At 39.5% G+C, this 24,332-nt stretch overlaps 1 protein-coding gene across 5 annotated transcripts; it reads right to left on the reverse strand.

Annotated features, from left to right (window-relative positions):
* Positions 1-6,301: 6,301 nt before the first annotated feature.
* On the reverse strand, positions 6,302-24,082 carry LOC119820842 (zinc finger protein 665-like). 5 transcript variants are annotated; one of them, XM_038339482.2, is made up of 5 exons: positions 23,689-24,082; positions 18,568-18,859; positions 18,006-18,132; positions 17,430-17,525; positions 6,302-9,977 (listed from the first exon to the last, which is right to left on the reverse strand). In XM_038339482.2, the coding sequence occupies exons 2-5, from the start codon at positions 18,628-18,630 to the stop codon at positions 7,441-7,443; spliced, it is 2,823 nt and encodes a 940-aa protein (XP_038195410.1). In that variant the 5' UTR covers positions 18,631-18,859; positions 23,689-24,082; the 3' UTR covers positions 6,302-7,440. The 5 variants fall into 5 exon arrangements, with proteins under 5 accessions (XP_038195410.1, XP_038195411.1, XP_038195408.1 ...); XM_038339483.1 differs by having other exon boundaries at positions 18,616-18,859; positions 23,689-24,081; XM_038339480.1 differs by adding an exon at positions 23,540-23,643 and having other exon boundaries at positions 18,006-18,859; positions 23,812-24,080.
* Positions 24,083-24,332: the final 250 nt, after the last annotated feature.

Genomic DNA, 24,332 nt, shown 5'->3' on the forward strand with positions numbered 1-24,332 from the left:
AAATACCTCTAACACTTGCTGGTTCCATGGCCCTGAAGTTCTAGAGCTGCAGGGAAGACTCTGGACACTATCTTGAGTCAACCACAGTCTCCCTAGGTTCTATGGACCTCCCACCATACCCATTGACCATTCTCATCTTGCATTACTTTGAAATACTGAAATTTCTCCATCAACTTTCTAAGTATCATAGTTAAATAACTATGATAAATAATTACCATACCTGGCGTATGTGGCTTCAACTTTATTTAATGACTCATTGGAATGATAGAATGAGTAGGATGAGAAATCACACTTAAGTATTTAAAAAAAAACCCTTATCTCTGTGAGCCTGAGTTTCAACATCTTAAAAATAAGGACAGTACTAAGCTCTAGTCCCTTGGCAAATTATAATAGACTCAAAGATAATGAAAAACAATATTGCCTCCAATATTGTTGGAACCCTCCAACGGAATACTGATCATTTGAAAACAAATCTAGAATTTTTGTTCATTGAGACATAAGAATTGCTGGCTGTTGCTAATGGAAACTCAGTCTAGTCTGATCAGTCCTGCCCAGAATAACCTTATCTTTATGCTTAGATTGGGACACACATCTTGTAAATCTTCCCATCCCCTCTATGTCAACCAGAGTCCACCCAGTCCATGCTATATTTAGCCTTCAGGCACAAGGCTCCCTGCATACATTATGGTCTGTGAAGTCTGCTGTGTCCATATCAGACATAGAAATAACAAAATTAGTTTGATCACAAGAACACAAACATCATGTGTGGCAGTTTGAATAAAGTTGTTCCCTGAAGGTCAGATAATTGACAACTTGGTTCTCATATAGATAAAATGTTTGACTTAGTTTAAAGTATGACCTTGATGGAAAAAATGGAAAAGTGGTTTAGAGTTTTGAGTAAGTTTATTTGGTAAAGCTATTTCAACACAACAATAGGAAATCACTTATAGAAAAAAATGTTAAATAAATGTTAAATAAATTTCACCTCCCTAAATCTACCACTCCCACTGACATATTCCTGAGTAAATAAAATCCTTAATACAGAAATTAAAGAACAATTACAAACATCATTAAAGAATTATAAAAATTAGATACAAAGTAACACACCATGAACTTTATAAGAAAGGTCTTAAACACCTAAATTATTGTTGGCCTAAAATTATCTCAGGACCTGTACCTCAAGGCCTGTAGGACATAATAAAAGTCTGGGTTGAGTTTGAGAGATAGTCTCAAAGCTACCAAGGATGAGACAGCAAAATCTATCAAGGAGTAGACACTCCTCCAGCCAGAGGGAGGGCTTGGCTGTCTCCCATTGGCTGGAGGAACCCCCACCTCACATGATGTCACTTAAACTATATAATCTGATGTTCATAGTAATAAACTGAGGTCCTGCTTTGACTTGACTCCCTATTGCGTCTGATTGTCCTGTATTATGGACCTGTGATATGGGTGGATAGCACACTCACCTTTCCCTGGGGAATAAGGCTAAGGATACCTGGAAAATTATACTGAAGACCAAAGAGACATAAGACTGGGTAAAATGAAGGATATACAAGATTTTTTTTTAAAAAAGAAAAAAGATATCAAAGTATTGAAGAGAATTCAATCTGAAACCAAGTTAGAAGTGCAAAAGTCAGTAATCCAAATGGAAATCTCAAGTGAAGACCTTACAAGTTGATTAGATCACATAATGATTACAGTATCAAGACTCAAAAGAAATGTAGAGGAATTTTCCTGATGAAGTAAAAAATAAAATATATGAACTAGCACAGAAAAGAAATACATAGGTTATGTTGTCCAACACAAATATAATTTTTAAATTATAGATATAGATGTGAAAGCAGAACCTAGACTCAAACTCAGGAATGGCATGCCCTTGCTGATATTGGAAACATACATAACACCAAATAGGAAATAAATAAGTGAGAGAGAGAGAGAGAGAGAGAGAGAGAGAGAGACCCCAAGCATGTTCCAGTTAATATATAGAACAAAACAAGAATATTGAACTCTGAAAAAGAAAAAGAACTAAATGTCATAAGTAAAGGAAAGCCCATTAGAATGACAACTGATTTCATAGGACGAAGAATAAATGAAAAGAGCTCAGAGCAATGCATTCAAACTCCTAAAAAGAATGCTCTTATTGGCTAATGTACACAGTAAAAATATCTACCATAATTGAAGGAGAAAGAAAAATATTCTTATGAATGAAACAGTGTCAAACAATAAATAACAAGCATGCCAACAGAGAGCAAAATATATGAAATAGTATTTAGCCCTGAAGAGATGACATGTGCTATTCCAGCTAGTAAAGCAGATATGTTAACTCAGACTTTTACCTCTACTTCTGCTGCATGAAATCCAATCCCACAGTCCTTGCCCAACTGTGCAAGAGAATACCTGTTACAACTCCATCTTCATTGAATAGAACAGACCTTTTATTCTTAACCTCCTTCCATCCACTCTTTTCTTTTCCCCCAACTCTGGCAGGAACTCCCTGGAAACTCACAGGCCATTCCTGCCAGGTAAGAAGATAGGATAACTGCAGATCTTATCCTCTCCCTCTGTCTCTCCAATTCCAATCCACTAGTCTCAGTGCCAGCTCTGCCCAAATAATTTCTGGTCTGATGGATTCCACTTTTCCCACCCCAAGCCTCCCCTCAAATCCAGAAGAATCAAAGACAAAGACCACACAGGGTAAACGAGCAGATAGGCTAGTTGCTGATCTTCACCACTCTCTGTTCTTCAAGTCTCACCTATAGGTCTGAAAAAAAAAAAACAAGCAAACAACTAAATGAAAAAGAACTCCATCTGTTTCCTTTCTTTTCCCCCCTGCACATATTTACAGTGGATCACCTAACTGATTGCTTTGTTCCTACCTCAAACTCAAGCAGGAACTCCCTGGAACACATAGGCTGTCCTGACCAGGGAAGAAAGGGGACTTCAATTCTTCCTTAATTCCTCCCTTCAAGTCCTATCTCCCAGTCTCGTCCCCAATTCTGTGGCAGATTTTCTGCTGTGGCCTCTCATTACTCTCAGTATATTTATATGTTGATGTTATCTGTGAAACCAATGATAACAATGCTACAGTCTGTAGAACACAGAAAACAGAACGAAGTATGGGGCTATAGGAAACATTCTATTAAAAGAGAGAAATTGAAAAAAAGTTACAGATATATGGTAGAATGCAATGGAAGAATCAAGTGTGCAGGGGGAGTGGAGAAGTTCTAGGATAAAATACAGGGAGAGATAGCTAAAATTAATTGGTATTTGAGGGGTACTCTGGTAACCAAATACAGTAGAACCTTCCTAAAGAATATACATATGTGAGAACCATTTAAATGAAATTGCTAAATATATAGATATATGAAGAAGTTGTGAAAAAAATGAAATTGTCAAATAATGGGGAAGACACAGTTCCAAATTACAGTCTGTTATAACCAAAGAAAATTTCAGTACAAGGATTGAAATAAATTTAATTGAATTTTTGGTCAAAGGATCCCACAGGGATACACAAACAAACCAGGCTATTGATAGGACTAGAGCTTCCTCTCTAAGAATTGACAGCAAGGTTTCATTGCTTCAGACACCTACACAATTCATTGAAAATGGAGATGTCAGCTATTGCCTACACAAAGACTTTAGAGACTTTAATCCCTATTTTCCTGTGTAATGGAACATGTTCTATATACTCTTAAAAGAGAAACATAAATAGCAAGTAAACCCCAAGCCCTTTATCTTCTACTGTGTTATGCATGTAAGATATGCCATGGCAAGGGTATCACAAAGCTTGTTTTCGTAAGCAACCACTATCTGATTTGACTTAAGGCCAACTACTCAAGATGGAAAGCAAAACTGACAGTGCTTAGGTGATCAAGAATGTGAAGTCAGATAGCCCAGGAACCTAGCGTAAAAGCAAATAATATGGGTCTAAAAATAAAAAAATATAATGACAAAAAGAGACTCCTTGTGATATTCTGCTAAGTTTACAGATCAGTGTCTTGTTCAGATTGCATTAGAGAAGCTTGCTCCTGCAGCAGATGAGAAAAAATATAGAGATCTACAGTCAGACATTACACAGTGAGTCAGAGAGCTTGGAACACTCAGCCTGAAATGGGATGTCTGTATCAAATCACTCACCTTATAGCTCAGAAAACCCTGCAGAAGAAGAGGTGGAAATAGTATGAGGGATTGAGGACACCAAGAAAACTGTGTCCTCTTATAGCAAGTCTGTCTGTGTACACACACATGTATAAAATTGGTGTGGGAGGCCCTTAGGTCTATGTGCTGCTTTTATTGGTTAATGAGAAAAGAAAATGGCTTGGCCTGATAGGGTATAACAGAGATAGGTGGGGAAAAGTAAACTGAATGTTGGGAGAAAGTAGGCAGAGTCAAGGGAGAAGCTATGGAGCTGTTGCCAGAAACCTTGCTGGTAGGCCATGACCTTGTGGTGATGCAGATTAATGAAGATGAGTTAAATTAAGATATAAGAGTTAGGCAATAAGAAGCTAGAGCTAATGGGCCAAGCAGTGATTTAATTAATACAGTTTCGGTGTGACTATTTCTGTTCTGAGCAGCCGAGACAAACAAGCAGTCTCCCTCCAACAAATTGGCACAAATGTGGCAAACTAAATCCACTTATAAACCTGAGAGAGCTTGATTATTTCTGTTCTGGTGGCTGGGAAACAAGCAGCCCCTGCAACATAAAATGACTTCTGATTTAATGGTTTTGTGATTCCTGACATTGACAATTACTTGGTCTCTGCTTCTTATATCTTGACTCTTTTCCTTCTGTTGTTTTGTCTTGTAAAACTTCAATATGATAGGCTATGTTTTACCTAATTAAAATTTATTTTGTTACATTTAATAATGAATGGATGGATGGATGGATGGAAGAGTAAATGAGTAAGTGAAAACTTTACTACATGAACAACTGAATTGTCAATTAACATGGTAGGAGAGGCAAAATAAGTAGTTAGCTACGTTTCCAGTAGAAGTCATGGTTTCCCTTTGATTGAGTGGGTTTTAAGTCTAATTAGAGAGCTGTTGGTTACTGCCAAGGTATCTGTGCCACTACTGCATTCTTAAAGTTATTGTACCATCTGTCCTCATTATTGAACTGGTTCATTAGCATCAAAGCTGGGAAAGGCTGGTGGTTGCTTCTCTTTTTTGGAAATTTGCTGGGACCTTTAGAAACCATAATATCTAGTCCTCAGGGAGGGAATATTGCACACATTTCAAGCTCAGGAGTCTCTGGGCACTGTTTCTAAAGTGCATGGTGTCCTCAGCAATGGGGACTTGCCTTCTACTTCTGGGGCCAGACAAGAACAACTGCAAATAGGCTATGTGTTTTGAGAGTCTTTTGGAAAGCCCTGCCCAACTACTCAAAAGGACTTCCCATGACTGACTGTTATTAAGATTTTAGTTAGGTGTTCTTCAGCACTTGGAGACAGGGCTGTCAGCGCATATAAATTCACTAAATCATACATGAAACTTTATGTACAGAATTACATGAAGTTTGATTTTAAATAGTACAGTTCCTTATGTTTGTTTCAGACATAAAATTTTTCTGTTACCTTCTTTCCTCCTTCTGTTTGCACCTCCCTTCAATTTCCATTAGAAACAGCCCTTCCTTTTTTCTCCTATCAGATCATTTATATCCTGTAGTTGTTTCAAACATCTGTATTGTTATGTTACCTTACTCTCTCCTTCTTCAGTATTTACCTCCCTCAGGAACTCTCTTTCCTATTTCCCCTATCAGATCAATTGTGTCCTGCTATTTACCTTTACCCACCTCACACCTGTTATCATATTTACTTCCTTCCACTTCCCTAAGAAGTACCTGTAGTACTAATCTAATTGGTCTTAGTAATAAAAACCTGGAGAAAAAAATATTAGGGAGTGAAAGCTAAAAGACAGAGTAGTAAAGTAGCCAGCCACTAAAGTTCTTACCTCTATGAAATCCTTGGACCAAAAGGACTGAGTTCCTGTCTCCTCCTGCTCTCTCCAACCAGCCACATTACCTTCTGCCTCCACCTCCCAAGTACTGGGATCAAAGGCATGAGAAACCAAGTGCTGGAATCAAAGGCATGTGCCAATACTGCCCAGCCTCTATAATTAACTAGTAGCTAGCTCTGCCCTCTGATTTTCAGGCAAATTTTATTGAGGACAAACAAAATATCACCACAAGCATCTACTTTTTCATTGTTTCTAGAATAATAAAAAGTTTCTGTATGAATTATCACTCATGTTACAGCTAACATTAATGCCATCTTTCCAGCATAAAACATTCATTACCCCAAAGCAGCAGTAAATGTTTTAATTTACTAATTAGGAATAAAGACAAGAGTTAATTTAATGTCATAAACAATCTGAAACATATAATTAAAGATCAAATACTACAACACAGTAATCTTTACTCTGAAAATATATGCTACAAATGAAAATACAGTGTTCAACTCGAATATACAAAAAAATGCAAGTTTAACTTTAGATAGTTATCAGAAATCTTATTTTGATACAAGTTTTTATGTTTTAAATTTTTATAAGTTCTATATCCTTAACAATTATTTCAGAGTAATTCTATATAAACATTAGAACATATATCACCTATTTTCAAAGGAATTGCTTCTTGATGACTTAGGTGGAATTTCTATTGCTGTGAGGAGACACAGTGACCACCGTAACTCTTATAAAGGAAAATATTTAATTGGGGATGGCTTTCATTTCCAGGGGTATTGTTCATTATCATCATGACAGGAAACATGGCAGTACTGTGGTAGAGAGGTAGCTGAGTTGTACATTCATATCAGCAGGCAGCAGGAAGAGTGACACTGAGCCAACCTAGAGCATTTGAAACAGTGATACACTTCTTCCCACAAGGCCACACCACTTAATACTGTCACTCCCTATGTGCCTGTGAGAGTCATTTACATTCAAAATACAAGAGTGAATATAAGGTTTATTTCTGGATAAAATGTTTTCAAATCATACAAGTGTAGAATTTCCTGGTGTTACTCTCCAATGTTAAGGTTTGAACATGGGTTAGAAGTTTCCATCTATTCTACTCATGTTAAAGATCATTTTTCTTGGGTGAACAGTGAGTTAGCATTAGGCTTGAATCTGTCTCTTACCTAAATATTATGTGTTCTAAATTTAGAGTTGTGCTAACAAATTTCAAACATTCTTTACATCTCTAAGGTTTGTGTCCACTATGGATTCCACGGTGATAGTTAAGATTTGAAAACCAGAGTCAGGCAGTGGTGGCACACACCTTTAATCACAGAGATATGGAGATCTCTGTGAGTTCAAGGCCAGTCTGGTCTACAAGAGCTAGTTCCATGACAGGCTCCAAACTTTGTCTCAAAAAAAAAGTAAAATAAATAAATAAATAAAAGGGTTTGAAAACCAGGTAATGGAATTTGAACATTTATAAAGGTTTTCTCATGAGTGGATTTTTTGATGTTTTTGAAGAGTTGAGCCCACAGCAAAAGACTTGTCACAGACTTTACATTTGTAAGGTTTTTCTCCTGTATGGATTCTGTAGTGGCTTTGGAGATGTGAGTGCTGGGTAAAGGTCTTGCCACAATCTGTACATTTGTAAGGTTTCTCTCCAGTGTGGATTCTATGATGAACTTGAAGAGTTGAGTCCCTGGTAAAGGATTTGCCACATTCTTTACATTTGAATGGTTTCTCTCCAGTATGGATTCTGCAATGAGCTTGAAGATACGATCTTTTGGTAAAAGACTTTACACACTCTTTACATTTGTAAGGTTTCAGTCTCTTATGTATTCTTTGGTGAGTCTGAAGTTGTGAGTCCTGGGAAAAGGACTTGCCACAGTCTTTACATTTATAATATTTCTCTCCTGTATGGGTCTTGCAATGTCTTCGAAGAGATGAGCTAAAGGAAAAGGACTTACCACAATCTGTACATATGAAAGGTTTCTCTCCAGTATGGAGTCTGTGGTGGGTTTCAAGAGTTGAGCCCTCAGCAAAACACTTGCCACATTCATTACATTTATAAGGTTTCTTCCTACTATGTATTTTGTAGTGAGTTTTAAGATAGGCACCCCAAGCAAAGGACTTGCCACACTCTTTACATTTGTAAGATTTCTCTCCAGTATGGGTTCTGTGATGTTTTCGAAGACATGAGCTGTTTGTAAAGGACTTGCCACAATCTGTACATTTGTAAGGTTTCTCTCCAGTATGTATTCTGTGATGAGCTCGAAGGTTTGATCCTTTGGCGAAGGACTTTCCACATTCTTTACATTTGTAAGGTTTCTCTCCAGTATGGACTCTGTGGTGGTTCTGAAGATGTGTGCGCAGGGTAAAGGACTTGCCACAATCTGTACATTTGTAAGGTTTCTCTCTAGTATGAATTCTGCGATGATCTTGAAGGTTTGATCCTTTGGCAAATGACTTTCCACATTCTTTACATTTGTAAGGTTTCTCTCCAGTATGGATTCTGTGGTGGTTCTGAAGATGTGTGCGCAGGGTAAAAGACCTTCCACAATCTGTACATTTGTAAGGTTTCTCTCCAGTATGCACTCTGTAATGAACTTGAAGAGAAGAAGCACGAGTAAAGGACTTGCCACATTCTTTACATCTGTATGGTTTTTCTCCAGTGTGGATTCTATGATGAATTTGTAGATATGATCCTGTGCAAAAAGTCCTTTCACATACTTTACATTTGTAAGGTTTCTCCTCAGTATGGTTTGTATAATGCTTTCTAAGGCCTGAGAACTGGGAAAAGGACTTTCCACATTCTGTAAATTTGCATGCTTTTTCTCCACTATGAAGCATCTTAATCCTGAGGCCTGAAGATCTGGAACATTTCCCAGATTTCTTATATTTCTGATCAACAAAGAATCTTGAAGGCCCTGTAAAATTTGAAGGAGAGGTAAACTCTGGTCTGTATACTTCATTTTTCTGAGGTTTTTCTCCAGTACGGATTGACTCATTTTGAACATTTAAATGGAAATTGAAAGAATTATCACTTCTAATAAATAGGCCTGGTTTTCTTCTAATATCATTTATATTATCCTTCTCTATGTTAGATGATTCAACTGAGACTTTACTGTACTTATCACATCCGTGTCTGTAAAATTCTCCTATAATCCTAGTTTCAGTACAAGGACAATTTGATGACCCATTTAAAATTTCATCCTGCTGCTTATTTTTTGATAAATTCTCTTGGCTTTGGTACTGCTGGTGGAAAGGAGATAGTGTGCACTGACCAGAGACATCCGTACATCTACCATTTTTGTAACAATTCTCCAGAAAACAATTACTTATGTGATCATCATTAGGAGTTACATGATGATTATACTTGTCCCATGAGTCATTACCTTGGTAAGTAATCCCTGTAAACTGACATTTAAGCTTCGCTGGATTCATAGACACATTCTTATGTTGATCTATATGGCAGAACTTGTCACAAAGTAGATTTAATTGCTCAGGAAGTTGTAAAGAATTTGGAGTCAAACATTTTTCACACTGAAAACACTGTATGTGTTTTTCTGTATTATTAACTCTTTTTTCCTCACAAAGTGTTGAAGTACTGCTTATTCCCATACTATATAAAAAATATCTCAAACATTCTGATCTATAACCCCGTATGTCACTTCCCAGTGTATTCACATTTCTCTGTAGAGTAAAGTTATGTTTCAAAAACTGATGTGAACATTTTCCTAGAAGAGGCTCCCACCATGAATGTGAAAGTGGCCCAGGGTGAGCCATGTCAGGAGAAGGTGGAGTTTCTCGATCTCCTCTGTTAGGAACGTCAGCAGTGGGTGTTGCATAAAGATCATTTCCATCAACACATAATTCATGCTCTTCATTGTCACCTGTACATTCCCAGAATTTCCTTACATGTAACTTTCTGAGGTTATTACTTTCAAATTGTCTTGATCCTTCTCTCTCGACAGATTCTTGTTTGTTCCCTGTTTTGAATAGCTCCTTGTTAAGAAAGCACGACAGGGCTAGAAGAAAGAAAAGTAAATCATTATCTCACTTTGTGACCTTACATGAAAATAATATAAAAACATAATGAAAAATGTGAAATCAGTACGAGGACTGTAGCAAGAAGGTGCTACCCAAACTTCAGTTCTGCTGTCAGGAAACAAGTATGCCAAACTTGAGGATTACAGAATATCATATGAAAACATGTAATGTAACTTATAATAAAAGGAAAGGTTGGCATTGATTTTGTAGTGTAAAAGACAAATTTTTGCTGTGCTTAAACATGCCTTATATAAACTATTTAGGGTCAGGTTCCCAAAGTTCAAATCAACACCAGCTAATTAGTCGCGTTGACCCAAACTACCGTCTTGCTTCCCTGGCTCATTACTCTACTGGCACTGGTAGTTGCAGAGACATCTGTAACTTGAACCCAAAATATAGGACTGGACCCTCAGAAGATAAGGAAAATTTTTAAATAAAAGTAGAGGTTATGAATTTGGTCCCACCATCCAAGGTCTCACAAAGGTAAATAAGAGTTAAACAGTATGGTTTCTTTTTAATCCTTGAGGCAAAGTATTTCCTACAAATACTAAGAAGTTTGTAAGACTCAGAGGAACAAAATACTCAGAACAACAGCTCTCCAACTTCATACAAATAACTGTAAAATTCATTCTTTGGTTTCTGGAACAAAAAAACACTGATAGTGAAAACTACAAGTGCATAGGAAGCAATATAAAAAGAGCCCGTGTAAAGGGGAATAAATTTTGGGCAATTATTTTGCAATCTGGACGTGAGCAACTCATTGGTTGGACCCTTTCAGAAGGACTGTAAAATGAAAAACATCTTCAGCTGTACACATCTTGACACCACAGCCTGACTGAACCCTATGGCTGCTCAGGCTTCCCTGTGGTTACTGGGCCAGGCATTTGGGGTTCACCCTCATGTGTGATCTGAGTAGAGACTGGCATAACCTGGAATCAGTGTAGCAGTAAGCAGGTCCATGCCTAAACACCAGGGTTAGGTGACTCTACTGCCTCACAGTCTGACAGGACACGGCAGATGAAGGGAGAAGGTCCCAGTATTTTTGTAAGGGGTTTATTTATAAAGACATAAATCACAAGACCACCACAAGATTACAGTCTTAAAATGCAGAATTACTTATCACAATTGGCTAAAGCTTAGGTAAAGCTTAGCTGTTATTCTGTGATAGGCTGTCATTGCCTAGGGCGGGTTGTTCACTCATAGCAACTGTCCTGTGGTCATGTCCTCAGTATATCTGCTGACACTTTCCTAACCACAGAGGTTGCTTGGAAACTTATTTGATTGGTCCCTTGTTACTCAACTGATAAGAGAAGTTAGGTGGTCAGCATCATGTCAGTAGTTTTGTGTGACCTGGGTTTTTCCCATTAGCTAATACTTCCCCGCAAAGGGGGCTAGCAACCCCTGGCTTTTCTCAGGTTTGGGGGTGAAGTTCAAAGTCCCACAAGGTCCCAGGACCAAAATGGAATCTGTTTTGGCCTCACAACAAGAAATCATAGATTGGATAATTATAAGAAGGACAACTTATTGGTATGGAGCTTAAACAAATCATTGAGCCATTAAATAAATTGCAGGCTGATTGTTTCACACTTAGAATAACTGGTGGGAAGTAATGGCATGTTGTTACTCAGGATCTATAGCTAACCATTATCAGCAAGATCTTTCAAGACTTTTTGAAGATATGCCATGAATAACATATAAAATTATGTCTAAAAAGTCTAGAGATTGCTCTTACAGATGGCTCTTCAAAAGGACAAGGAGCTTGTATTTTATATATAAATTCTACGTCCTCCACAAAAAATAAGAAACCCACACCTGATTATACAGCTCAATGCTCTGAACATACTATAATTAATCAGCTTTTCTTAGATGTTTCTCAGTCATTGAATATTTTGACTCTGCACACTGTGTTCAAAGTATTTCTTTCCTAGAAACTTCAAGACTTAAATCCACCCACACTAATAATGTTATTTCACAATTATTTCTCTCCTCTTTCAGGCATCTATAAGACAATGGTCTCAAGAGTTGTTTCATAACATACATTCATACTTATTCTGAGTTTCCAGGTTTGTTAATACTTAATTCTCATCTAATACTCAAGCTGATGTACTGACCTATTCCTTGCCCTTAAATACTTTCTTTTATAGTCTCTCAAAAATCTCATGAACTTCTTTACCTTCATGTTCTTTCCAACCACTGCCCTCTACTGATGGAACTAAACATCAAGGTTTGAAATCTAACACACCATTTGGCAGATAGTACTCATATTTCAGAATTTGATGTTTAAAATATGTTCATGTAAAAGTGCATACTTTTTCTAATATAATTCTTGCTTCTGTTCATAGTGGTGAAACAACCTTGAAGTCCTTAATAATTTAGTATGCACCTTTTCCTTTCTAGGTCTCTTATTACAAGTAAAAATTTATAATGATCTTGTTTATACTAGCAAACACATAAAACAATGTATGTGATATTAACAATGTTACTATAATCCTTCATATTCCACATGATCAAGCTATTATAGAACAACATGACACCATCAAATATTTAAACAGCAATTTTTAAAAGTAAAGGGTATACAGTCACCTAAATCAGCACATACTATGGTATATTCAGCTATCTCAATGTTAAATGTTTTTACTTTAAAGGTTAGTTCTTTTTCTGTTGCCCAAAAGCATTTGACACTTAAAAAAAAAATAGAGCTTAAAGTATATTAAAACTGTAAAGATCAAGAAACTAATCAAAAGAAAGAACAAGATGTCCTGCTAACATTCAGGAGAGGTTATACTGCATCTTTCGAGGAAGTCAAAGTCCCATTTGGTACCTACTCTGATGCATTCAACCAGGACTACATCCTGGAAACCAGCAGAAAAAGCACATGAAGACTGACAACAAGCATATCAAGAGGAGACAACCCAAGAGGAAGAAGATAATGACTTGACTTGTGGTGACAACAAGGACACAATACTATGGACCCCCAAATATGATACTCAGTTTGTCAATACAGAATCCAAATGCTTTTTTTTTCTTTTTCTTTGTCAAAGTAAGATGTTGTCTGTCATGGTAAGGATTGTTTTTATGCTTTTTGATTATCAGTCCCAGGAGTGATTACTGGTATAGTAATAAAGGTTTAAAACATGGCTGTATGATTAGAAAAAGTACTAAAATTACAACAGATATATCGTCAGAAACTAATAAAACTGTGGGTAAAATGAGAATGGTAGGAAGATAAGGCCTACAAGGCCAAAAGATGAGTCACCCTGAATGCCTAACAGCAGGCGCTATCAGAGATCCTGATCATGCCTAGCCAATGAGGGGTGACCACAGGATGTCAATAGACTGGAGTGCAAACAGGGTGCTGGAGGAGATACAAGGCTCTCCTCATTGCTGAATAAATGAGTCTGCTGTTTGCCTTTTTCTTGACTCCTGGTCTCTATGTCATTGATAGGGTGCCTTCTCAATCTCACTCCCAAAGGAGTCTCTAAGACCCCGCAACATCTGGCACTTGAACAGGTTCTAGTTGTCTCCCTCTCACTTGTGGCACTTGACAGCACCCTCAAGATGGTGTATTTCAGTCAGAAGCTCCATCAATGTTGTGTGGTTTTGGTCCCTTTGTCAGGTAAAATGTTGAGACCCCATTTCTTTCCTTCATTGATGTTGTCTGTCATGTTTTTCTCCCAGTATGGTTAGGAAGAGACATTTTTGTTTCAGTTCACCCAGCACCTCCACATAAGGACTGACCCCCCAGGAGGTGGAACAAAGGCTTGACTGCCAAACAACATCTCTGAGACACTATGCCAGTATACAGCCATGACCTAAAAATCCAAGAAAGTCCCTAAGCCTAAAACATGAAGGTCCGACAAAATTGTCCACCCCTGTTGACTGCCATCATCTCTCTGTTACTCACCTTCTATCTCCCTCTACAAAATGGGTAACCTCTTAATCACCCCCGCCCACCCTCCCTTCCATGACTGATCTCTCTTTGGCATCTGATGAGGAGGAGACAGGCAGCTGAAGCCCTGCAAAAAATGCTAAGAAGAGCACATGCCACTTCTCTGTCAGCTCCGTTCCCACTGCAGGGGACAGCACTTCTCATGAGGCACTCTTGGATGGAAGTGCTTAAATGTGCACCTGCCACTGATGGTGAAAACTCTCTCACATCCCTCAGACTATGGCATGAGCCCCAGCCGCTGCAGTCCCTGTTTCCCCCCCCCCCCCCCGTACCCCTCCTCCAATCATCTCAGGCCTCAAAAGCTGGCAGAAGCCTTTCCAGTCAACCTGGGACAAAAAGCTGTTAATCAGTCCTGGATTCCCACCCCAAACAGGTGGACTCTCCCTTATCCGGAAGGTGTCTAATGTCTCAGGTAGTGTAGTGGAGAGTAGACCTTGGCCCTACTAGGGAAATATTACTCTAACAATTGATTTGGGAAGGCCTTACTGACCCCACATGCAATGCAGTTGCAGCGGTCCTCAATGAGGATATTTGCAAGTGAGAACTGGCCACAAGAGATCTTGACCCCAGCAACGGACCCATCACTGTCCTCACCACTTCCCTCGATGCCTTCCTTGTGAACAGGCAGCATGCCAATGACACACTCAAGGGTCCACAAGTAGATAGATCTTGCTGGGGATGTGGCAAAGCAGGCCATCTGGGGTGTTATGGCCACAGAGCAAAACCTAGGACCCAGATGTAATAAGGGATTTTATTAGGCAAAAGATTGCAGATCATAGCCTGATGAAGCACCTGCCCCTTTAAACTCCAGGTGGGGCGCTCCTTAGCCCCACCATTAAGAGGAAGCTCTGGCAATCAAAAAATCTATTGGACGCTGTCCATTTCTTTATGTTCCCCAATGCTGACCATCTATCTTGATGGACAAGCTGTTAGAGGCTTGGTGGACATGGATGTAGACATCACCATATTATGAAAAACCAAGGCACTTATATTTCCCCATTGGAAATTTAGAGATGGCCCTCCAACTAGTGGAGTAGGAGGCCAATAAGATTAAAAAAAAAACTTACCATCCATTAAGTCCATTGGAAAGACCTTGACGGCAACAAGGGAGCCACTCACCCTATCATTTCTATGATACCTAGAAAACTCTGGAACAGAGACATCCTGGAGGATATGGGTGGTGTCCTAATAAGAGTTTTAATAACCTTCAGGCCCATGAAAAGACAGATTTGGCAAACTGCGATCTAACACGTGAGTCACTCCCAAATTCTAAGGGCCACTGTCCCTTAGAAATCCACCACGATCAAACCTCCTTACTCCATTTCATTGATATGGCTCTCAAATCAAGACATCTGGGTAAACAGTGGCCTATAATTGAACCTAAGCTGTCAATCCTAAAGAAATTAGTTGCAGACTACAATTATGTGACATGGCTAATTAACTAAACTTTCTGTCCCTGATCAAGAGGTGAGATATCTCTTTTCATTCAGGGAGGGCTCCCGCTACCCATCCTTCAAGGTTAGGCTTACTCATGAGGCTACAGATCTATGACAAAGGGTTTTGGCCATTCCAGCTACCTCTAGCCTGCAATGCCACGACCCTCAGAAGTCCTGGTTGGCAGTGATCCTCTGGACACCCAGGGGTTTGGGGGAGCATATGGCAATCTGTGTCACTATTATGGATATATCAAGTACATTCTGATCTGTGTAAAGTCACTTCTAAGTTTGATCAATCCTTCCAACTTAGCCTTAAGGTATGAGTGTGGCAGATAAGCCAGATAAGCCAGATAAGCCAGATAAGCTTGTCTTCCCCTGTTCCCCTGTTCTCTAAAGATTTCCCAGTCAACCTGGGTGGGCTCTATCTTGTTTCAGGAAATGGTTGCAAGATTCACAAAAACTATGGACAATCACTTGCCAAAAAACAACAGTTTCAAAGGGAAAGCACCTTTATATCTCTCTGGTCCACATTAAAGGTCTTCTGAGGAACCAGAGGGAACTGTAGAATTCTGTATACTGATACTAATTCTAATCCCATAGAAGCTTCCTCACGTGTATGTGTGTGTGTGTGTATTAAATCAATTTAAATGGCATTCCTATGTCAAAGTAGAGACAAAACCCCAATCCAACACCATATGCTAACAAAGACGCCACTATAAGGAATGGGTTACATCTTTTTGATTAATTAGTCCAAGAGCTCCAACAGGCACACCAAAATATAGAGGGTATATTGCTTTTTCAATTAACTCCCATTCAGAACCTGACATAAGACCGAGATTCTTTGAAAAGTGAGAAATAGAGTTGGTGCTCAACTGGATAGTTCATGACCATAGATTCATATTCATAGTTTTCAGGAAGGTAAAACATACATTACAGGAGAAAAAAAAGCAATCATGAATATGAGCTAGCTATGAATCCTATGGTCTCCCATGATAAGATTGATCAACAGCCCTAGTTAAAAACTTACTAGTATTCTGCCAAATGAATACATCAATAAAATGATTCCTAATGACACAGGACTGCACCCTTAGATCTATGCATCACTCAACCCTCACCAGATAAGTTTAACATAACACCCACAGTTGGACAATGTACAGAGAATGAGATACTTTGGAGCACTCAGAACTATATGTCTTTAGGGCCTATATATGAGAAGGCAGAACAACTGTAAAGGCCTGAGGTCATGGATAACTAAAGATAAGGCATTTTCCAGATATAACAGGACTATTGAATATATTATACTCACCAATACTGTGACATCATGCACAAGATCTACACAAGCTCAAGACAGAGAAACTCCCAGCGAGGAGGAGGAGAGAAAGTAGGCACAATCTCCCACCCCTAGCCAAGCACCTATTTGAAGTCCACAGATTCTGGGAGAGGGAAAAATCAGTATCCTTCAATGGAATGGAGATGTTATATCAACCACATTTCTGAGTATGCCTCATGTTCAGAAGCATATGGCCAACAAAAATCCAAATCTTTGGCCTTTTGTGGTATTTTTAGTCTTGTTTTGTTTTCATTTTTGAGAAGCAGTGTGCATATAAAACAGAAACCATGTCGTTGGGTTAGTGTGGGAAGTGGATAGGAAAACGGTGAGAGAGGAGAAAACATAAGAGAAATATATATTTTACAAAATTCTAAAAAAACAAAACAAAAAAACCCCAACCAACCAATCAATCAAACAAACAAAGAAAAAAACAAGTAAATGAATCTAGCTCTGGCTTGCAGCATACAAATGTACCATGTAGAAGAACACACAATAACCCTAAAAAACAGTGCCACACTGATTTTGAAAAAGTAGATATTACCTCAACACTATTTAGATGTATTGAGATTTTTAAAAAAAATGTGTTCTACTGTATACTACATTCTGGACGCATTAAGTATTATTTCTAATGAGGAGATGGGCTAATACCTCTGCAAGTCAGTATTGCTATTTGCTTTAAATTCACCACAGGAGATGATGTTTCATTCCAACTTACCTGATTCTATGCCTTTTGCCTCCTCTATGCCTGCAATTGAGGATTCTTTGTTTTGTTCAAGACAGATGACAAGTTCTGGTTTTGATATAGGAAGGCCTGTGCATTAGAAGAGACAAATGACAATTTCCTTACATTATGTTTACTCTGGTCAGGTTTCAAACCCTGGATTTTAGGCAGTGGATAAGGGACTAGAATGGAAGATCCACAAGAGACTTACTAATTATTACCTCTTGAGAGATGCTTTAGATTTTCAGAAATTGATATATTTAATTTTTGTACATATTTACTCTCCTTTAAATTACTCCAAGAAAAAATACAACTGGTGGAATCCACTTTAACAAAGATATGCATATGTGCTACTAAATGTCAGATACATGTAAAAGTACTATTAAACTGAAGGAAGGATTTTGCTAAATATTAAGATAAGGTAGAGTGGTTTAAAATGATTCTATTAACAACTACCACAGTCTAGGATGAACAGAGCTGAGACTCAGAAAACAGACAGGTAAAAATAGAAAACATATTTGATAGAAACCATAGAATGAAGTAGAAATAATGAAAGAAAACTGTTCTCACCCACAGAGACCAGGTTGCTATAATTCTCCAACATGACAACCCAGTACAAAGTCCTCTGAGCAGAGTTCAGGCATTCCCACTCCTCCCGCGAAAATTCTATGGCCACGTCCTTGAAAGTTAACGGACCCTGAAATAAAAATTGTTTCATTCTGTGTCCACTGGTTGAGTCTTTACTAAGTGAATGAAATTTATAATTAACTACAAAATTTGTTCTGTTATCATTAATCAATCTACATTCTCCTAAAGTTCTGATCTGGGAGGAAGGGAGAAAGTATATTTTGACTTGTCTACAAAGATCCCAAGGACCCTCAGATGATAATTTAATGGGCATGGGTCTCTCCCCGGTAAGAAGTAATCATCCACATCTTTCTCTATAGCACTTAGTATCTACATTCATCTCTATTTCAGAAAGTTGTAAATATTTTAGATCAGGCATTGCTGAAGAGAAATATGAAACAAGGGAAGAGGGGGGGAAGCCCACTGCAGCACATAGGTGACATAAATTTTAAAGGGTTAATATTGAGAATCATACAAAATAATCAAAACAACAAAATAGGCTAACTATGATGATCAGGTCCATGTTAGTCTTGTCTTTAGAAGGATGGAAGACCTGGTGACAACTCATCTCTGTTATCTTTTGTAGGCTCCTCCAGATGGGTGTGACGGGTACACAGGGTGTAGAAGTGGTAAGGATCACAGGGTATGGGCCTTGCTATGTTGGCCTCTGGCTCTGGGATAGCATCCTCTTCACCCACATAAGGTCACCAGGATGGAAGTTGTGGGCAGGCTCAGACACGGGCAAGGGTGCAGCCTCTTGGCCTATCTGATAAATGTCCTCTGGGTCTGTGTAGGGTCTATAACAAATTGAGAAGGAAAAGGATTAGTAACTTGTTCCACGGGAACTTCTCTATATGGGGTGCACCTCACCTTTGAGCAGGCAGAGTAGGAGGTTGGCCCAATTTTTACCTGTCTAAACAGAATATTTAGTTTACCTATGCTGAGCATATCATAAAGTTTATAAACACTGCAGGTTATACATGATGGAAAGATTGATCCTGAAGAATATGTGAGGCAAACAGATGACATGCTCTGTACCAGAGTTGACATTGGCAATCATATGAGAAAATGAAAACAAAGTCTTATAAAAAGTGAGGAAATAGTGACTGCTTGAGGGTTCTGCAAATGAAGCATTCCTCTAAGAACAACCTGTCCCATCCCCATGCATACCTTAGAACAAGCCATCTCTGATTAACCTTCTGTTTGATATTCTCAGGAAACTTCACCTCAAAATTTCACCTTCCTCATGATAATCTAGATTTGAAGGCAAACATCAAACCCTCAACACCTGTTACTATACCCAGAGACTAGAAAGCTGGAATCCAATATGAACTCACTCTGCCCTGTATCAGAGCAGATGGGCTTCCTCAAAAGCTCCTAGAAGAAGAACAAGCCTACGGTTATTACTTTCTGTCAGCAATTGAATGTATATAAAAGGATGAAAAATCTCTCATATATAAGTGTGCTCTGAAAAACAGGAATTCCTTAATTCAACTGTACCAAGAATGCACTGCACAATACTGGGAAGTGACACTGTACTCCATTTCGGACCCACACATACTCAGTATGTCTTCATTTTCTTCAGAAATTGGGCAGTAACTACTCAACCATTCCTTTAATATTTATTTATTTTTTATTTTTATTATTAAAAATTTCCACCTCCTCCCCACCTCCCATTTCCCTCCCCTTCCCAAAACTCCCCTCTCCCTCCCTTGTCAGTCCAAGGAGCAGTCAGGATTCCCTGCCCTGTGGGAAGTCCAAGGTCCAACCCACTCCATCTCGGTCCAGGAAGGTGCGCATCTAAATAGACTAGGCTCCCCAAAAGCCAGTACATGCGGTAGGATCAAAACCCAGTGCCACTGTTCTTGGGAGCACAGACATTCCTTTAATATTTAAAGGGAATGCTCAAGCTTTTCTAATTTCCTATTTCTGTCTTCCACTGAGGTAAGGTGTCTCATAAAATCCAGGCTGTATTCTATGTATCTCAGGATGCAGAATACAGGTTGCATGGATCCTGCACTGTGAAATTTAAATTTCAGAGTTCACTTCAAAATTACCACAAACGATGAATATCCATTGAATTTTAAGTGATCAGTAGCATACCAGTGCATAAAAATTCCTTAAGTTAGAAATGAAAGCAGAAATTGAAAGCATCCCTCAAGAGATTTAAATATAAACAATTCCAACATTGTCTGCTATGGAATTCTCCAGAAGAGGCACATCCAGCATAAAGAAATAAACCCTCCAAAGTCTAACTTTTCACCTAAGTTCCTGCAAGAAAAAAAAGAGGAGGAGGAGGAGGAGAAGGAGGAGGAGGAGGAGGAGGAGGAGGAGGAGGAGGAGGAGGAGGAGGAGGAGGAGGAGGAGGAGGAGGAGAAGAAGAAGAAGAAGAAGAAGAAGAAGAAGAAGAAGAAGAAGAAGAAGAAGAAGAAGAAGAAGAAGAAGAAGGAGAGGAGAAGAAGGAGAAAAAGAAAAAGGAGGAGGAGGAGGAGAAGGAGGAAAAGAAGGAGGAGAAGGAGAAGAAGGCAAAGAAGGCGAAGACAAAGAAGATGAAGATGACGAAGATGTAGGAGGAGGAGGAGCAGCAGCAGCAGCAGCAGCACACAGTACAAGGAGTGAGAAAAAAAAAGACCCATCACTTTGGATAATCAAGCAGAAGTATAGTGGCAGCATTCAAGATATAGCTCACCAATGCTAAGCTTCTCCTTACTCAGAAAAAATGCAGGGAAATAAACCTATGTTAACTAAGACTTTTGGTCACAGTAATTTCTTTCTTACTGATTCAGGCTCTGTATATCCACTGTCATACTGACTCTTCTCTCCTTTCCCCATAGTAACAAGTCCTTCCTCCTTTAAGTTTCTTTGATCATACTTTCTTTTTAATCACAGTAATAGACACATTTAACACAGGAGAGAACAAGCATTGGTGTAAAGGATCAAAACAGAATTATCGAACAGGAAGAGAGAAACTGGAGTTTCACATGTTCTCATCATTACCGAAATTCCAGAAAAACGGGTCCAAATCAAACTTCTGTCCTTTTTGTTAGATTTCGTCCATAAATTTCAAACAGCGATGGAGTTAAACCCCCATCTCTTACGAGTTTTGGTTAAGAACTTTCTTATAAGACTATGTATGAAGGTATTTGTACACACAACTGGCAAACACCATATGGGCATGCACATACACACACACACACACACACACACACACACATACACACACTAATCCGAGGGTGTCTTTTTAAATCATCTTTTTAGTTTAATGTATTTCAAGGTAAATTAAAACTACTAACATGCATTTTATGGGATTATAAAGAGACAGAATAAATATTACATGTGGTTTTATAATATAGAGGATTAATCAATGACTTATTTACCCTATATTCCACATAATTTTGTTATATTCATTTCAATGTCCCTGTAATACTAAATATGGCCATTTAGAACAATACTGTGCCAGTTAGTTCAGGGTTAAGTTCTCTAAAAAACTTCCCTAAGGAAACACCCAGCACTCCAGAGTAAGGGGGATCACAGACACATTTCAGGCCAGACTGCTCTGCAAACAGTTGCAGGATAGTCAGGATTACATAGGGACACCCTTTCAAAGGAGAGACAGGAAAGAAAAAGGAAGGGAGAGAGAAGGAGGGGAAAAACACTTGCTGCTTTAGCAGAGGTCCCAGGTTCAGCATCCCAGGGTATCAGATTCCCTTTTGGGAGCTTCTCTGGGCACTATGAACACAGTTGGTGTACCTATATACAAGCAGTCAAACACTCTTATAAAAATAAACCTTAAAAATGAAACACTCGAAAAATAACAAAACACACACACACACACACACACACACACACACACACACCTGCTTTTACTGAGAAGCATTGTGTATGTCTTCATCACTTTGGTTCTGACTTCTACTCTGCTCCAATTACTAACCAGCCAGGCCTCCAGGTAAGTGATCATCCAACCCCTGCCTCCAGAATGCTAAAATTACAGGACAGTCCTGACTTCCTTGCTTATATTCTTCCTCTTTCTGCTCTTCAATGGACCTTGGGAGCTCAGTCCAGTGCTCTGATGTGGGTCTCTGTCTCTATCTCTGCCTGTCTATGGGATCTCTATTTGGATGCACACCTTCCTAAGCCTGGATGTAGCGGGGAGGGCCTTGGACTTCCCACAGGGCAGGGTAACTCGCCCCTCTCAGGACTGGAGGGGGAGGGTAGAGGGTGTGGGGGGAGCCGGAGAGAAGTGGGAGGAGAGGAGAAAGTGGAAATTTTGATTGGTATTATTTATAAAGTAATAATAAAAAAAGGTTTACAGGACAGTCATGTACCACCACAACCTGCAGGACATAACTCTTAATTTCTAAACCTAAGCCTCAAGTCAGTATACCAGAGACAGACATGGTCTCACTAGGGCAATTTAAGACTTCTTCTGGCTAATGTAACCAATGTATGAACTCTCAGCCTCTGTTTTTCTTTTTTTCCTTTGAAAAAAAAAATTAGGTGGAGCTCAGTTGGAGAAAGCAGCCCACTGGGGAATAGAGAAAAAAATTTAAAGATTTATTCTTACAATTCCATTTTTTTTTCTCAATTTGTATATGGGTGTTTTTTTGCCTGTGTGTCTGATCATCACAAGCACAAGCGTGCAGTACCCAGGAGGCCAAAAGGGAGCAATGGATCCCTTGGAACTATAGTTCCTGCCAGTTCAAAGCCACCGCGTGTGTGGGTGCTAGGAACCCAGCCCTGCTGAGCCATTTCTAGGCTCCCTCTGCTTTCCAACATCACGAATCTCGACAATAGGCATACTAGTTGAGGCTGGTTCTTGCCTGTTTGGGTGCAGAAACTTAAGCTTCTGTCCTAAAACCACTTTGGACTGCCTTTTTGCTTAATTAATCCTTATTACGTCTACTGGTCCCAGGCACAAGCCAAACTACTGACCCAGCCACACAACTGCAGAGGACTCCAATAGATATGGAAATGGCAAAGGAATTAAATTAGGATTAGTTTTTAAAAATCATTTTTTTTTCTCTTTTCAGCTCCAGTTCCATATAGGAAATACAATACAGGGAAGGGAAATGATCACAATACTTGGTCACAGGTGCCAGCTCTGCTGACGGAGCGAACACTAAACATACTTACCCGTATTTACTCTCTTTCATTGACTTCTTTCTTTTCAGTAGAAGGAATCTATAGCTTATACTGTTTAGGCTGACATGGATGACGGATACTGTGTCCCCAGTTTACACGTAAGTAAACTCATTTTCCCATTTTTACTTGCCGTTTCGACTTTTTCTCCCCTCTCAGGCCCGTGTTTGGCTCGGAGTCAGGGCTCCAGTTACGAGCTTCTCAAACACTACCGTACCAGAAGTTGCGCCTTCACAAGCACTGGTCCCAGGCTCCAGCGCTGCCCAAGCCGCCCTGCCAGTCTGACTCCCAAAGCAAGCATGGCCGGGGCGGGTCACAGGCCACCTGCGGGTACTCACTCAGAATCTTGGGAATCCAGCTTCCACACTCACTGAATCCTCTGTCCCGACTGTCCACACACAACTTTTATGGACGACGGGGTGAAATCCCACAGGAGAGCACACTGAAAAGTGACAAATGACGGAATGAAACGGGGCCGATCCCCCACCTGTAGAACAAACGCGCGCGAGGCCTCCCAGCGTCCTCTCAGCTCGCCGCCACTCTCCTAACGCTCGCTGCACCTCGGAGATACGGGACAACCGCACGCGGGACCAGAAGTGCGGACACCCACACTTCCAAAGGCCGCACTCCACGCACACGCACAGTCCTTGCAGCGAACTCCGAAAAGACCTAAGAGGAAGTGACCACTCTAGGCTACTTCCGGTTATTTTGTTTAATGAGTCTCTCAGCCTACACTCCTGCTGCTTTTGGGAAGATACACATGCGCGCTACCACTGGTGGAGGTAAATCTTGCCAGTACTTTTTATGGCTCATTTGCTGGTTTCTGTTCCTTCTGAAAGCGACATTGAAGAAAGCTTCAATCCAGTGAATGATCGGAGGCCACCATCAAAGTGCATCAGTTCCATAAAAACAGGTTTCTCCGGGAGGAACAAGCTTCTGCCTCAGCTGCCCGGTCCCCTTTTCTTTGGCTTTCTATTTTCTGACTGTTTCCCAACACTCTTTTCAGGACACTGTATCAACTCCAGAAATGGCATTGGGAAGTAACTCCCTGTGTTCTTCTGTTCTTTGAAATTCCACAGGTCATTCTTGCCTCTGCAAACATCTTGTGTGGGCGTACTGGCTTTAGTATAG

Source organism: Arvicola amphibius, chromosome 8 (genome assembly GCF_903992535.2).
Source record: "Arvicola amphibius chromosome 8, mArvAmp1.2, whole genome shotgun sequence".
Taxonomy (NCBI): domain Eukaryota; kingdom Metazoa; phylum Chordata; class Mammalia; order Rodentia; family Cricetidae; genus Arvicola; species Arvicola amphibius.

What these genes read in the sequence shown, in the direction of transcription:
- LOC119820842 (XM_038339480.1), bottom strand. Translation starts at nt 18,336, where the DNA reads ATGCCCATTAAATTATCATCTGAGGGTCCTTGGGATCTTTGTAGACAA. An exon ending in TAGCAACCTGGTCTCTGTGG is followed by an intron (nt 17,526 to 18,005) that starts GTGAGAACAGTT and finishes TCTAATGCACAG; the next exon opens with GCCTTCCTATATCAAAACCA. An exon ending in GGCAAAAGGCATAGAATCAG is followed by an intron (nt 9,978 to 17,429) that starts GTAAGTTGGAAT and finishes TCTTTCTTCTAG; the next exon opens with CCCTGTCGTGCTTTCTTAAC.